Genomic DNA, 17,151 nt, shown 5'->3' on the forward strand with positions numbered 1-17,151 from the left:
TTTTCCATAAATGTGCGTTTCCATAAAATTTCAAATGAAGCAATGCTTAGATGTATCTTTTTCTAATCAAAGCAATATGCTGGGTTAGATGCAAGTTACAGTAAGCTTTATCAACAGCAGATATGGCAAATTGTTGATTACCACAGAACATGAAAAATTCATGCAGACATTTAAAGCAAACTTATGACAGTGTCTGTTGTGTCTTATCAGAATTATACTTAGGCTTTGCCATAACATTGCATATGAAGCAATGCTGATTAAAGATTACACACTTTCAACTATACTAAGCATTTTTGTCATAACAAAAGCCTTGTCGGATGGATGGATGGATGGATAAAAGCAGATTTAAGGCCTTGTGGGTGTTTGTTTATATTTTAATATTTAACAGTTGTTGTTTGAATAGTCATGGCCCATTTGAAAATTCAGTCAATGTAAGTCTATAGGAATTTTGATTGCCCACTATGGAAACAATTGTTAATATGATCAGTTTGAAAAAGCATAGTACCCCGAGTCAGAACAGTCTGAAGGTCTGTGCCAAGTTTGGTGGATGTAACTTTTCTTTACAATAAATAAATAAACAAACAAATAAATAAAAAAAATAAAAAACCCTAACTCAAGTCTGTAGAATAACAGTATGTTGGCTTTGTCAGGCCAACATACGTAATTACATATTTGGTTTAAGCATAAGTGACGAACTTGAGAAAATAGAAAATAACAAACTAATCATCAGAAAAGTTTTGAAACTAGTTACGTTGTATTAAGTCACATTCAGTCTGCTAAGTATGCCAAATAAATAAATGTAAATGTATACATACTAATGCTGAAAACATATTACAATTTATATCATTTCTTTCCAGGATGATTGGCACAAAGTATTTATTTGCGCCAAGGATCTAATCCAGTCCAAATGGTGAAACATGTCAATTATGGCAAATTCTGGCTTCAGACGAAGACTTCTCTGGACATTCCTTATGACTAGCTTTAAACTGTAGACTGAAATATGGACAATCGACCCATGGTGACTTTAGAAGAACAGCTGTCATCAGCGTCGCAGGAGCTCCCCAGAATGACTTTCTCAGTAGAGCTTTCAAAGGCAGACTCAACCGTGTACAAAAGTCCAGCCTTACTAGATACTTCCTTAAAGAGAGATCGCCATTCAATAAGTCTTGAATCTGTTATAGATGGAAATATGGTGGCCCCAACACAGTTTGAGCTGAAGAATGGAAGTATTAATGACCAGAAAGTCAGCAAAAGTTCAGCCGAGAAGTTCAGCCAAATTACACCAGATAATAGACAAAACAGACAAAGCTCTATTGTACAAGTCAAGAAGGGTGGACCTTGTCTTATTTTGAATACACTTACTAAGGAACAAATCCTTGATACCACTGTGACAAACAAATACATTGAAGATCAAGACTCTTCTGCTTGGATATCAAGCACAAAACCTGAGCTAATTGGCAGTTATCATGCACAGGACAAGGAGACGTTGGTCAAACATTTGTTGAGTGCTAGTCCAATGGCTAATAACCATGACGTGGACACCTCCAGTACTTCCTATACTTTCTCTTTTTTGACAATCAGATCCAATTCTGACCCCATCTACACATCTGCATCCTCTCCAGTGAACCCTTCCCACCTTGTGCACCCTCACTCAGCTCCTTTGCCCATCTCTAGAGAGCCAGATATTCCCAGAATCATCAAACACAAGCCCAGCTCCATCACCTTTGCAGATTACGAAAGCCTTTCTGGTCTGATCCAGAGCGCCCAGGCCAATGTGAGTTCAGATGTTTCTGAGACATCTTCTGAAGATGAAAGTCATGATGTGGTCTTCCATGACAATGGTGATGAGGTGTTTCCTGAGGTACCCAAGTTCAAAGAGCTTCTTCCAGGCTTCAGACAACAGAGGAGTAGTGGTTGGGAGAAGCAAAGGAGGGAAGGAACCTGTGGAGAGGCGAGTGGAGAACGAAGCTCCACCACCAGTCTTCCACCCACCAGCGCCAGCAGTTATGAGGCCGAGGAGGAGAGCAGCGGTACTGAGGTGAGGGCATATGTTTTTTTTTTTTTTTTTTGGTAAGATGTTTAATAGGCCTTTTGAGATGTGTTGAAGCATAGCTATGGCAACTGTATTAGAAGTATGCCTTTAAAGATCTTTTGAACTTTGATTTTCCTTGTTTTTTAAGTGATATAAAACATACTTGCAAAGGAATGGCTGGTTATTAGTGTTCTTATATACAGTTAAAACAATTGTGAGGGTTTCATTAGACCAATACAACTTCTAACCAGAACAGAGCTAGTCTCTATGGTTTGTTTGCACTGCACACAAATCCCGTTGGTTTTCAAATCCGATCTTTAGGTCTGGCTGAATGCACTGTGAGTTTGTAAGTGAAATCTGACCGTATAATCAATATAAAGAAAAGCCTTCTTGTGCAACTATCATAGCTTCTATTTTCAAGGAATGTAGAGTCTGGTGTCCTTCCTGTCTCCTGTTAAAACAAATGTCTGTTTAGCAGTGAAATTAGCCTTCCATTACTAAAGGCTCCATTTAGTTGGAGTCATGGAGGATTTGCGTCTTTCTCCTAACCCTATCCCTGACCTGATTGTTGGTAACCTATTGCCTCTCCATCACAAGTTTATTGGCCTTTAAAGAGGTAACATGTGGACTTATATGAAAACACAATAGCTTGGTTAACAGTGGCTCCTGTAAAACTGTCTCATACCATTCATACCATAGATAACATGGAAAAAGAGTAAAGCTGAGCCATACACATCCTCTTGTACATATTGTCACATAAGCATATGAATGTCAATATTGTTCAGCATAGATTCAGTTTTACCTCTGTTGATATTGTTTATTGTTAGAATGACCTTCCATTACCATTATGCATGTTTTACTAATTTATGACATAAACATTATGATTTATCTGTATTTTTTCTATACAGTGTGGCATAAAATTTTGATATATTATATACTGTAATTTGTGATTTAAATAATAATTAGATATTTACTCTAGGTTTTCCAGATACATTAGTTATAGTGATATCCTCTAATTAGTGCTAGTTCACTGCAAAAAATAATTTTCTCACTTAGTATTTTCGTCTCATTTTCCAGTACAAAAATATCTAAACCTTAAAACAAGATTTACTTGAAAAGCAAAATGAACAAGTTTATTCCTTTTTTCTTTTTCTATTTTTTAAAATTAGATTTAAAATGGGTAGTTTGCGGTACTTTTAAATGAGACAGAGCTCAGACATCAACCATTTTCAAACAAACTGTTTTTATTAGGGATGTTCTGATACCATTTTTTTAAGATTGAGTATGAGTACCAATACTTCATTTTTGATAGTCGCCAATACCGAGTCCGATATCTGTTTTTTTTTCTACATAAACTCAACAGTTTATTTCAATTTTATCATCAAAATGGTGTTTAAATATATTAATTCAATAAAACCTGAATCAAATGAAAATATAAGAATTCATTTTTAACATACTATTGTATTATTTTTTATCAAAAGAATTGCTTTTATACATAACCTCACAGCACAATCCAAAATACAACACTGGAGTTAAATTTTGCCATATAAAGTGCTGTATAACAAAGCATCACAGATGTTAGATACTGCTTAAGTATTATACAATTACTTCTGATTTATTATTATTATTAGTAGTAGTATTACAGTGAATATTACATAAATTTACAGTAGTGATATATTTCTGTCATAATATTTTTCTATAAATGTTCCTTTAATTTTAACAATGCTTTTATTCTGAAGTGTTTCTGTGTTGTTTTGACCAAGGAGCTCTAACATTATGACGGCAGCTTCCCACTCTGAAAAGCCGGACACTGCATGACTCATAGTGATTATTAAACCGCAAAAGGCTGCTATATAATTAAATAAGTATGTGCTCTGTATGTGCCTCAAGCTACAACGTGAATTTGCACTCTGTTTACTGTCATCTGCTACAAACAGAGCGTGCGATGCTCTTGACGGTGTTTTCCCTGTATGAGCCTTGGAGGAGTGCTCACATTTGAATAACATGCAAACTATATTTATTTCATTAAATCTTGCAGCTTTTGTGGTTAAATAATCTCACTAGGACATAACGTGATTTTAATTTGTGGGCTGAATGTTTACATAGTAATAACATTTGCACGTCAGATGGTAGCAGTTTTCGGTATCGGAGCATATTTAGAGTAGGAGTACCAGTACATGAGTGCTGCATCGGTCATTATACCGATACCAGCAGTTTTTATCTCAGCAGTCTTACTTGCAAAAGGTATGGTTATAAAATGTGTTGTATTTAGTTTTATTCTGAAAATAACTGCTGTTTACATTGAAAGAACAAACATATTATATTATATTATTTTATGTTATATTATATTATAATTCATAAAATATATTATATCAATAATAAATTAAAATAAATACAATTATACCATAATAAATGTATAAATTTTATTTAAAAAAAAATTAAAAAAAATGAGTACAGGGAAAAACGATGACAAACCAAGCGGATTGTGTGTCAAATCTGTGGCTGTGATTGTTTTCAGAGTAACCGCTCAGTGACCGTGATGTAGTTTCAGTAATTAGCTAAATGTACATAGGTTAAAATGATTTTCCTATTGCAGGTGAGCTGAGAAGTGACCTGTAGTACATTGAGGCATTTGTCTGGGTTGTTTTGGCAGAACTGAGGCCCCAGCACCCCTCTGTGCTACACATGCTAAACTCTCCCCTCAAGTTACTCATTCTCTCTTCATGCATGATTTAAGATGAACGTGCGAAAGAATGCGGTATGCCTCACGTGAGCGGTGACCTTGCCTCATTTACACCTTCTCAAGACATTCCAGCGTGATCATTCACAAGTTATCAATAGATATGGACAGAAAAGTCAAGGAAACCATTTGAAATATCTTCTGAAACTATAAAACGTGTTTTCATGTAGAAATTATATTTTTGATAGTAAAGGGATAGTTCACTCAGAAATTATTAACTCAACCTTACTGTATGTTGTTCCAAACCTGTGTGCCTTTCTTTCTTCTATAGATCACAAAAGGTAAAGCGACAGCCTCAGAGACCATTTACTGTCATTACATTAAAAAATGTATGCAGTGAAAGTGAATGGTGACTGATGCTAACATTCTGCCTAATATCTCCTTTTGTGTTTCACATAAAAAAAGAAAGTCATGCAGGTTTGGAACAACATGAGGGTGAATAAATGATGAAATAATTTTCATTTTTGGGTAATCTGTCCCTTTAATATACCATGCCATAAATTATTATTATTATTTTTTTTCATATGTAGGTTTTCATATTGACCATATGAAGGCGCTATATTCAAACCTTTACCCAAGATGTGGCCTTGATGCATTGGTAGAGTTGTTTATTTCCTTGTCGGTGGAATTTACGTGTGTGTCTTATAAAATGACCAGTATTCATAGAATTGAATTATACTGTAGCATCTCTAGTTGCCTGCAGTGGACATCCCCATGTGGAAAGACATTCAGCTAGTGAATGCCTCCTGTAACAAAAAGGAGGATTCCAGAGTCTTATCTGACCTGGATTTGAAGCAGTTCAGCAAACGGATTATGGCTGGTGGCCTATAAGGATGACATATTGCTACACTCTTCTTTACCCCATGGAGGTGGCTGGCACACTCAGTGGGTGGCATGGCCATGGCAGGAAGCCCAGAGCAATGCCAAAGCCAGGCACTTGACTCCTCATTTCCATGTCAATGGGCCAGTGCTGAGATTAACAATGTGGCCAATTTGCGGCGGTGCAGTTATGGTCCTCGGCCATTCTGTCCTCCGTGGAAGATAACAATGATGAGCTGATCTGGTGGGACTGACTCATACCGGCCCAGTTGCCATGACAAGTGTATTTTCTCACGACTGACAGGGCGGAAAAGGGCGTTTTAACCGATGCAGGGTTACTGTTTCAGTTCACAGAGGACAGGGTGATATTGAATACCGCTCATTCGTTGCAAGAAATGGGTGCCAAGATCTAAATGGCTAAATCGACTAAATGGATTGGCTGCTGATGGACCAAGATGCTACATGTTTTCGAGGTTTAACGTGTGGAAAAATGCCCACATATGTTGCATAATTTGTTGTATTTATCAGCATCAACATTAAAGATTACGAAGACTATATGCGCTTATTTTTTTTTCTTTGCCTATTTTGAAGATTTATGCATTTAAATTTCAAAACAAAATTCCATCAAATTGAATTGTGTCATTTTTAACAAAATGAGATGAATAAAACATATTTTTTTTCTTTTTCTTTTTCTTTTGTTAAAGATGACTTAATTCACTATGATGGAATTTTGTTATGAAATTGGTTGAAGTTGAAGGTCCAGGGCTAGTTGTCTCAGTAACTATTAGAGGCTTTGAATGTTGGTTTAAAACACCTAGTTCAAAACCCTTTTAAATTAGAATAATGTTTGTGGCATATTTCATCATATAAATCATCATATATTTGTTATAGCTTTTCGATAAAAAAAAAAAAAAAATGAACATTATGAAAACACACTGGCAAACATTCAAGGATCAACTTGCTAAAAGGAGTTAAAAGGTTTAAATGTGATTTTAGGATATTAAGGTATTTTTCATGAAAGTCAGGTACTGGCATTTCTCACAGTTTTATTGGGGCAGGTTGTCACATGTGTTTTAAATGTCACAAATGTGTACAGTTGATAAATTACAATATTTGTTGGCCGAAACATTTTGATATTTTTTGTTTCTGTTTTCATTTCTGTTTCTTTTTTGCATTTTTCTAATTTAAATGTTTATTTTTCATTACAAATGACATTATCAGCATAACAGTTTGAGTGAACAATTTGTGAAAAATCCGATGATTATGATATAATCATGATTCTGCATGTGAATTTTCACAAAGCATCTTTTGAAAGTTCTTTAATGAAAGAAAACCTGTCCTTTTGTACAAAATGAGTTAACACAGTTAATGTCATATTTGCTTATTTGATTACTGATCACGAAATTATGTGGAATCTTCAATATTTCTTATATTATGTCATACATTTTTCAAAATCACGCAAAGGGGTAATTACTAGCACGCAAGCAGCAGTGAGAGAGGAGCAGGCTATTTTATTTATATCGCACCTGCAAAATCCTAAAACATTTATTTCCAGGTTTAATTTATATTTTAAATAGACTCTGATTTTTGAACCCCACAATGTGGATTTATGTTTTCTCTATTAATCGTTTAATGTAATTTTGAATGTGACCATGCTTTAAGGAGGGTGTACCCAGTGGGGTAGCTAATGGGGTGAAAGCTGGCAATGGTTCTAGGGGCCCACAGGTCCAGGGAGACCCACAACAAATTTTAAACTGTATTTTTTAATATGATAGGGGCCTCTACCAATATACAGTTAGGGGGCCCAGAATTAATTGCTACGGCCCTGGGTGTACCTGTATGCTGGGTTGGAAATCTCAAGGATTTATAGTGGTGTTTTCCTTATTACATCATGTGTTGTTCTGAAAGTAAAAAGAAACAAATGAAACATGGAATGTAGGCTGTCATCTGACCGAAGCAAAGCAGGCTTGTTGACTCGCGTGATTAACCGAAAGTGAAGCACTGCCGGCTCATGATACGCGAATGGCTTGCACACGCTACACGAGTCTATTGGGTATACTGCAGTCTTGCCACATTTTAACTTTTTGTTTAGTCTCCCATTCAGCTCATGAAAACACGCTGCGTGATCATGAGGAAGGATTACAGGTGCGGAATTTCACATAAATCAGATAGTCTGCTTCTCTCTAGCCATTGCTATTGATTAACCCCCCCCCCGCTTGCCAATGCTGGCAAGTGTGCCATAGGTTGCTGACCCCTGCTTAAAGGTATGTGTCTATGAAAAATGTACTATATACATATAGTATATACAGTATATAATGTGCACTGATGAATATTTTACAGTAAGACAAGAAACACACATTTAAATAGTAAATAGGGTCCATTTTAATTTCATGTTGACTTTAAGTAAACTTTGTAAAGTTACACTCAAAAAATGAAAATGTTGAATGAGCTTGATAAATTGAGGACAAATATTCCACTCAATTAAATTACATTATTTCAACCAAAAATGTGATCTAGTCTTGTTGTAAAAATGTCATTTTTTAGGTCCACTAGTTAAAAATGTGTCAAAGGTTATCATTTTAATTATGTTGAGGCAATGAAATTTTGACTGCTTTTAGCTTTTGATCAGTCTTTAGTTATTGCACATGTACAGGTTTGTGAGCTCATAGTCTAACATAAAGGAGACAACATCTTGCTTATGAATTTTTAAAATAACCATTTTTACTTGCATATGAGGTACTTAACATCCAACCCACAAACCACAATGACGGAGACACTCAGTAATCATAGGAGATGCACTCTAAACATCTCATGACACATAGCTTAAAGGAGCAAGAAACACAACACCACCAGTGAAAATGCTGCAATAAATAGTAAATATTTAAACATGAATTCACTATTTTTACTCATGTATGTTCTCCCAACACAAATGGATTAAGTAAACTTCCATTTTGCAAATTAAAGTGGATTTCATGCTATAAAATTCAGTTGTGGCAAAAACTTTAATAATTGTGATGCAGTAGCTCATTTTAATTAAGTAAACTGAAGAGGCAGAAAAATCAATTTTTTGAGTGATAGCCTTCTATATCCAGTTGCAGAGTTTCTCCAGTGACAAGGATGAGCAACCAGGGGCAGACTTAGCACTAGGTGAAGATAGGCAATCGCCAACGGTCCCCAGAGGCCAAGGGCCTCTATGCTTTTTTATTATAATTAATGCTAAATAAAGTGTGCTGAAATTTTTAATATCACTGTTACAACAACGATATGATTGATATCGCTGTTATATTCAGCACCATCAATGCAAGCAACCCCCTCCCCCCTCAGATCAGGCTGTAATGGAATATTCCAAGGTTTTATTCATCTACACAAGTTCATCAGGTGAAAGTGAGCCAAACCGCTCGAACAGTTTTGTGTGATTTCAGCATATACTCTGTTGCAAATTACAAGCTAAAATAGATTATTGCTAGTTCAGATTGGTTTGAATTTATGGAGAGAAAACAATTCCAAAGGTAACACTGTCTTTCCAAACAGATCAGATTGCTGCATAGCCTGCACTGCCACCCGCCGCTGCTTTCATGAGCCCAGCACTCACTATAGTCAACAATATACAGTGTTGACGATGATGATTATGATCTGGACATTGACACTCGTAAATAAAAAAAAGTTTTTCTCAGACTGTTGACTCATTTTTGCCTTATTTAGTAGCTTAAATCTAGAAAACTTTTTTATGTTTTCAAATTTTAAAGTTGATCAAAGCCTTCTGGAATCATGCAAAGTCATCTTTTTGTGTATTCATTTGGATATAGTAAATTCAAGGTCAAGTTGATGGCATACTAATATTTTCTCCATACCATTCCATAAAATAAATAATAATAATAGTAATAATAATAATAATAATAATAATAAAGTGGGCAACACCTTTAAGATAAAATCAATGTAAATGTGTGTCATTGAAGAGGGCCCCATTCCTGTACTTTGCCTTGGACCCCCAAATCACTAAATCCACCCTTGTGAACAACGCAACACTAACTCCTTTATCTCTGAGTAAGACACTAATTGTTTTCACTCAAGACTCTACATGGGAGGCTGGAAGATTTGATCATTATAGACAAACATATCCTCTTTTGTCAAAGTCAAGAGGCTTAATGGTCCATCGCAGAAGGGCATGACAGAGCGGCGCTAATGTCTTAAGAGGGACAACAAGAAAATCTTGTTTCTACAAACATGGTGACTGGGGCAGAGGGGCCTCTGCCCAAGGAAGATGCAGTTTACCAGTAGGGAAACGATTTAGCAGAAGATATACATCGCATGGGGTCACCTATGGGGAACCAACACATGCAGAGCACCTGCCCCAGTATAGGGCTTAGTTAGCACATGTACTGAGCCGGCAGCGAGTTTCTCCGCAAACTCGTTTGCCACAGGGCTAGGAGGAAGTCATCCAAGGAACACACTTTGTGAACACTACTGGGAGTCAACAGCGCACGTCTTCAACTCAGGGGAGGTGCAGCGATACACCCGGCCAGCTGTCCCGGACTTACCTGTTCGTACCTAGCAAGACACGGGACGAAACCAGCTCAACCCGGAGAGTGTAGAACCTCAAAAAGGTGTTGGGTGTTGCCCAGCCCGCTGCTCTGCAAATATCTGTTAGAGAGGCGCCACTGGTCAAGGCCCAGGAGGCTGCCACACTCCTGGTAGAATGGGCTCATAGCCCTGCAGGGGGTGGCACATCCTGAGCGTGATATGTCATTGCTATGGCGTCAATGACCCAGTGGGCGATCCTCTGCTTGGAGACAGCACTTCCTTTCCGCTGTCCACCAAAGCAGACAAAGCGCTGCTCAGAGACTCTAAAGCTCTGCATGCGATCCAAATAGATGTGTAAAGCGTGCACTGGTCACAGCAACGTCAGGGCTGGGTCTGCCTCCTCCTGGGGCAGCACCTGCAGGTTCACCACCTGATCCCTAAATGGGGTTGTGGGAACCTTGGGCACATAGCCCGGTCGGGGTCTCAGGATCACGTGAGAGTAGCCCGGACCGAACTCCAGGCACGTTTCGCTGACAGAGAACGCTTGCAGGTCTCCTACCCTCTTGATGGAAGTGAGTGCAGTCAGGAGGGCAGTCTTTAAAGAAAGGGCCTTAAGCTCAGCTGACTCCAGGGGCTCAAAGGGGGCTCCCCGTAGACCCTGAAGAACTATAGAGAGATCCCATGAGGGAATGAGGCGTGGTCTGGAGGGATTCAACCTCCTGGCGCCTCTCAGGAACCTGATGATCAGGTCGTGCTTCCCTAAGGACTTACCGTCCACTGTGTCGTGGTGTGCCGCTATAGCGGCTACATACACCTTCAAGGTGGAGGGGGGACAGCCGCCCCTCCAACCTCTCCTGCAGGAAGGAAAGCACCGATCCGACTGCGCATCTCTGGGGGTCTTCGCGTCAGGAAGAACACCACTTAGCGAACAGACACCACTTCAAGGCACCTCATAGAGGGAGCCCTAGCCTGAGTGATCGTGTCTACCACCGCGGGTGGCGGCGCTCTGCGGGCATAGGTGCACCGCGAGTGCCTTATCCACTGGGGGGAATCACCAAATACCCATTGGCCGCCCCACCATCGAGGGTAGTGAGGGTGGGGGAACTGAAAGATTGGGACCGGGCAGTAAAAGGTGCCTCCCACGACCTTGTCAGCTCCTCGTGCACTTCCGGGAAGAAAGGAACTGGGGCCAGGCGTGGCTGTGAGTGGTGCCGCGGGCCCAGGAACCAATCATCGAGCCGTGAGGGTTCAGGGGAGAGCGGAGGGTTCCACTCTAGCCCGACTCTCGTGGCTGCCCAGGAAAGCATGTCCATCATCTCCGCGTCAGCCTGTGACTGGGTCAGCCCAGCTGAGGCTTACGCGTCCGACTGGATGAGCCCGCTCTCCGATGCCACGCTTGAGAGCCCATCACCTTCGCGGGCTCCAAACAAGAGGTCGAACTAGCCCTGAGATGAGCCGGCGGACTCATCTGGAAGCCCGATCGGGGCAAACAAGCGTGCTGGGGAATGGGAGGTCCGTGGGGGGATACCCGGTGGAGGTGGTCCCATTGAGGTCCCCAAATCACCCCCAGTACTAGCTGCACTGGCCTCATACCCGTAGGTACAAGGACCGAGGTGGGGAGCCGCTGGGGTGGCTTGCTTTCTTAGGAAGGCAAGCCGCGACCGCAACGTTGCCATGGTCACGTTCTCGCAATGAGGACATGTCCCATCCATGAACGATGTCTCCGCGTGGGCAGCGGCCAGACATGAAAGACAGCGACTGTGGCTGTCAGAAGGCGAGAGATAATGACTGCAACCAGGAATAACACACAAACGGAAGGGCATCTTTAAAAAGACGTTTCGTGTGTGCTGCTCTTTTAGAGAAATATACTCTTTTTAGAATGTACTCTTTTTATTTCTGCCGAAGCGCCCAGGGGCATTCTCTGCAGTGCACCAGTGCAGAGGGGGAGAAGCTGCTGAAATGCACCATCAGATCCGGCAGAGGTGAATGAAAAGCCATGGGAATTTAGCTCAGTGAGCATCGAACGTTCGGCTCCGAAGAGAAAATCTGAATGAGTGGTTGCATACCAGCTCCTTTTATACCCGTATGTTCGGGGGAGTGGTATGCAAATACCACTCGCCAATTCGCACTGGCCTTTTTTCAAAGATCAGAGGTGTTTCGGGCTCCCAAGAGTGACCCCTAGTGTCACTACATCGACACAATGTCGAGTGAGTGACAGATAGGGAACCACTTACTCCCTTAAAAGTTTAGGCAGCATGGTAAAACTCTTAAACAACTCACAAAGATAGCCGCCTGGCAAAGCTGTAGTGTTTTAATAACGAATGCCTCAAAAATCTCCCAGCAGTCAATCCAGATTGATTTAAATACTTCAAAATCTTAAATACAGCAAATCTCCTGAAAGCTTCAATGGCATACTGTAAACAGGACAGGAGAGGGCTCATTTTGAGTTTCATTTTCATTCGTGCCAAATGAATTATGGCATCCACTCAGATTTTGGTCTATACTGTTGTCATCCATTTTTGTTGAACAGTTATCCCAGACTTGATAACAATCAGCATTCATACCCTTAACAATGGCTTTTAATGTATAAACTTTATGATATACAGTATTATTTGAAACTTTCCTTGGCAAAAATCCTGAAGGTTGCACCTCTTTGTTTGCTCTCCAAAGGAATGTCAGCATCATGAATCTAATTGGTTAAGGGTCTTGCCATGTCCACATTCCATAAGACTGTATATGCCTTGAATGTAGCCCCCCTCTTCAGCCAAACCATGTATCTATGCTGCTTCAGACAAAAGTGTTGCATTCTGGCATGACAGCCATCAATAGCATCATTGTGTATGGATGAGAGAGAGCTGTAATGGGCAGAAGCTCTTTGCCTCTGGGCTCATGCAAATAAATTCTCTAAACTTCCAACTTCGAACTTGCTTTTTAAGGGCTAGTTAACCCCAAAATGAGAAATCTTTCGTTATTTGTTCACCTTCTTGTTGTTTCAAGCCTTGAATGACTTGCATTCTTTGATGGAACAAAGTAGAAATGTTTAAGAATTGTACTGGTTGCTCTATTCAATGCATTTACAATGGATGTGGACTAAGGCTTCAAGCTTGTAAAAGGAGGCAAAAGCACCTTAAAAGTATCATAAACATTGCCCATATGTCTTGTGTGCTCTGTTTCAAGTCTTTGGAAGTTGTATGATTGTTTTGTATGACTAACATACAAAAATGTTATTTATAATTCACTGAAAATATTGACTTGTCCTCGCTCTCCTTGAAGCATTCATGAGAGAAGAAGTGATGTTTGATTCATGATCAAATCGTTCTTTTGAATGAATCCAGTTCACAAAACCAATCTGAATTGTTCATTCACAAATCGGACTCTTTCGGTTCTCAAGTTCATTTCATTTTTCGTTTTGTTTATATATTTATTTTGGCATTTATACAATTCATAATGACAGTTCATCCACCCAGCAAAATCTTTAAAAAATGTCAGAAAAGGAATAGGCTGAAGCTAATGCTTATTATGCCTACCATTCTCACCTCTCTAAACTTCCATTCTCTCTTTAAATATTTACATTAACAGTCCATTGCACAACTCATAAGAAGGAAAAAATAAAAGAGCAAGAAAATAGAAGAGCAAGAAAGCACTATACTGTAACATTTATAATTTGACTACATCTTAAATAATTATTTCAGTCAAACTTAACACATTTACCCTTTGCTTTAACTGCTTATTTTCTATATGTTCAACTCAATTGCTGGGTTTCCTTCTACATATTTTTATGATAATGTTTGGATATTGCAGAAAAAATTATGGGTCGAAATGCCAAGATGCAAAAAAAAAAAAAAAAAAAAATCTCCAAAATACGCATAAAAATCGTTTTTTTTAATGTAAAAGACATGCACATACACTACAATGGAAACACGTTTATAGAATATATAGATATATAGAAAAAAGTCATGTGACTGCCTCAACAAGCCATGTGAATACATATTTGCTTTAAGAATATCATCAATATCTGAAATGTTGCTCTGGTTCAGGCCCGGCCCACCCATTTATGAGCTTGGCCCACCTTGACAACCACACCCATCCCTCCAACTGTTCTGCCCACCCAGCCAGGCCTAATCTGGTTATTCTGAAATGCCGGAAAGAAAGCCCATCATCAAAAAGATTGGTTACTACAATCTCCCAGAACTGTCTGACAAGCTTTCGCTCACACTGAACATTTTGTCAAAACAGCGTTTTGTCTGTGCGCTCTAAGCTGCATTATTCATCACATATAATAAAAGAGCCACAGTGGCTTCAACTTCCATTTAAATTTATATTTTGCAGCAATTTCCCCAGAAGTGACAAATTTGTACTCTTAAACACACATCGGATGGAAACACTGCTTTATTTGCAAATTGTTGTTGTGATATTCTGATTTTGCACATAAATTAAATTTGTAACTTGAATGGATCAAAACTAATGATTCAATGATCTAGTCACAGTGGTAACTGGCAGACTGGAGGTGAAGATTATCAGTGAATAATGACTTAAATTTCGGTCTGTTCCTAACACAAAGCTACAGTATCTTATGGCTTCAGAAGACTTGGACTTTAGCTCATGACCACATTTATGGTACTTTTGCATCCCCATTCAACTGTAATTGCATGGAAAAGAATGACTAGTTTAATTCTTTGAAATATCTCTTTTTGTTTTCCATAGAAAAACAATTAATCATACAGGGTTGGAGCAACATGAGGATTAATTAATTTTTGGGTGAACTATTCCCTAAAGACAAATCCCTGCAAAGATTCAAACATTTCTGCCTGCTGTGTCTTAAGCACCAGTATGTTACTTTTAAATCTTCCTCATGGTTCATCCTTCCCCTCTTACTCCTTCTCTGGCCCCTCCATTTCTTGTTGGTAAAGGGGCAAACCTGTTGATTTACAGCCTGGTGAGTGAGGTAGATGATGATAATTTATAACCCAGGAATGTGTCTATGCTGGACAGGGCAGTCTATTTATACTCCTTGACAGCGATGTCGGAGGAGTAGTGAAAGTAGCTCAGAGTAGAAAGGAGAGGAATTCCACAAGACTATGTTTGGCCCACAATGGCAGCTGAGTTGTTTGCTAGTATTGCTCAGAATCATATGAGGCGCTTGCACATTTGCTACGCATATTTACTGCTAAAAGTAGGCTAACGTTCTGACGTTTACACAACACATTCTGACAGACAAAAGAGGAAAAGAGCCTTTTGGTTTATGCTGGTTTGGTGCTGGTCTAGCTGGTGGAAAGAGTAACCTTTGAGCAACAATATAAGTAGCAATAAAAGTAGCCTAGTGGATTCTTTCATGTTGAGTAAAGTTCAGTCTGACTTTGAAAGCTTAGAATAACAAGAATATCAGAGTGTGAAATCAGTGCTGGCCCATCAGCAGGACAGATGATTATTTTTGGCTCTGTGCATCAAGGGAAAACACAGACCCTTGACTGAATAAGCAAGTCTAATGTAATGACTCCGTCTAATCAATTTGATGTTCAAAGCATGTTTGTCTGAGATGTCCTATGTCTCCTCTCTCTTCACACAGGAGTCTCCGCAGGTCCTGTCTCCATGGTCTGAATCAATGACCCAGCTGATGCGAAGATTAGATCAGCTGAACTTGGACATAGAGGAAGCTCTAAGTGCTGGCTCCTCCCCCTCTGACACACCCAGCACCGCCCGCAAACACACAGCCAATGACAGAGAATTCCTGCAGGTCACCTTCTATTGCAAGCTTGTTTGCTTTCCCATTAAATATACAGTAATGTACATTGTTTGTTGAAATAATTATGGGAAAGAGTTCATTCTTAACCTGCCATAAGACATTCAGGATTTGTTCAGTACAGTATTAGTACCATTTTAGTTCTGGCTAAAGCCAATAACTTTTATAATTTTGTTTTCATAAAACAATTGCAGACAATGCCATTCAGAAATGGAGACCACAGTTTTATTTTTGTCTTGAGGTTGGAAAAGTTTTATCACAGGGCCCAAAAAGTATTTGTACGCTTTTAGACACTTTAAAGGGACAGTTCTTCCAAAAATTTAAATTCTCTCATTATTTACTTACCCTCATGATATCACAGGTGTGTATGACTTTCTATCTTCACCAAAACACATTTGAAGAAAAATAGAAAAATATCTTAGCTCAGTAGGTCTTAAAATGCAAGTGGATGATGATTGCTCTTTGAAGCTCCAAAAATCACAGACAGTCAGCATAAACATCATCGATACAAGCCATTGATACCATCCATCAACCAAGCCAGTAGTAAGGACTGTAAAGAGATGGGCCAATGAAGCAGAGCGGGAACTACAAGCCTGCTTTGACTGCACTGATTGGAGTGTTTTTAAGGCTGCAGCCACAGACCTGGACGAGCTCACAGATACTGTTACATCATATATCAGTTTCTGTGAGGATATGTGCATTCCTACTAGGACTTATTTAAAGTTCAACAATGACAAACCGTGATTTACAGCAGAGCTCATGCAGCTTCGTCAGGCCAAAGAGGATGCTTACAGGGGTGGGGATAAAGTCTTGTACAATCAGGCCAGGAACACACTGAACAAGGAAATCAGAGTGGCTAAAAGAAGATACTTGGAGAAGCTGGAAAACTAGTTTTCAGCTAACGACCCTGCATCAGTGTGGAGTGGCATGAAACAACTCACAAATTACAGGACTCCTACCCCCAACCCTGTGGTGGACCAACAAATGGCTAACGACCTGAATGTGTTCTATTGCAGATTTGAAATGCCCAATCTCACACCCCACACCCGCTCTGACCTTCACTTCACACAAACACCAACACCTCCTGCAACCCCCCCTCCTCCCCCCTCCTGCTACTCAACCTGCACTTAAGATCTGCGAAGATGATGTGAGCCGGTCTTTTGGAAACAAAAGACGAGGAAAGCTTCAGGCCCAGATGGCGTCTCATCAGCATGTCTTCGATCCTGTGCTAACCAGCTGGCCCCTATCTTCACACAGATCTTCAATAGATCACTGGAGCAGTGTGAAGTCCCATGCTGC

General features: G+C 39.6%; 1 protein-coding gene across 1 annotated transcript in view; it reads left to right on the forward strand.

Annotated features, from left to right (window-relative positions):
• Positions 1 to 1,436: 1,436 nt before the first annotated feature.
• The window catches only part of stard13b (StAR-related lipid transfer (START) domain containing 13b), a 131,048-nt gene continuing 115,333 nt past the window's right edge, over positions 1,437 to 17,151 (forward strand). Inside the window, exons 1-2 of the mRNA XM_051679566.1 lie at positions 1,437 to 2,038; positions 15,679 to 15,846. Of these exons, the coding sequence (XP_051535526.1) occupies positions 1,517 to 2,038; positions 15,679 to 15,846 (690 nt within the window). The 5' untranslated portion in view covers positions 1,437 to 1,516. The remainder of the gene's footprint in view (positions 2,039 to 15,678; positions 15,847 to 17,151) is intronic.

This window comes from Myxocyprinus asiaticus, chromosome 39, assembly GCF_019703515.2.
Source record: "Myxocyprinus asiaticus isolate MX2 ecotype Aquarium Trade chromosome 39, UBuf_Myxa_2, whole genome shotgun sequence".
Taxonomy (NCBI): Eukaryota; Metazoa; Chordata; class Actinopteri; order Cypriniformes; family Catostomidae; genus Myxocyprinus; species Myxocyprinus asiaticus.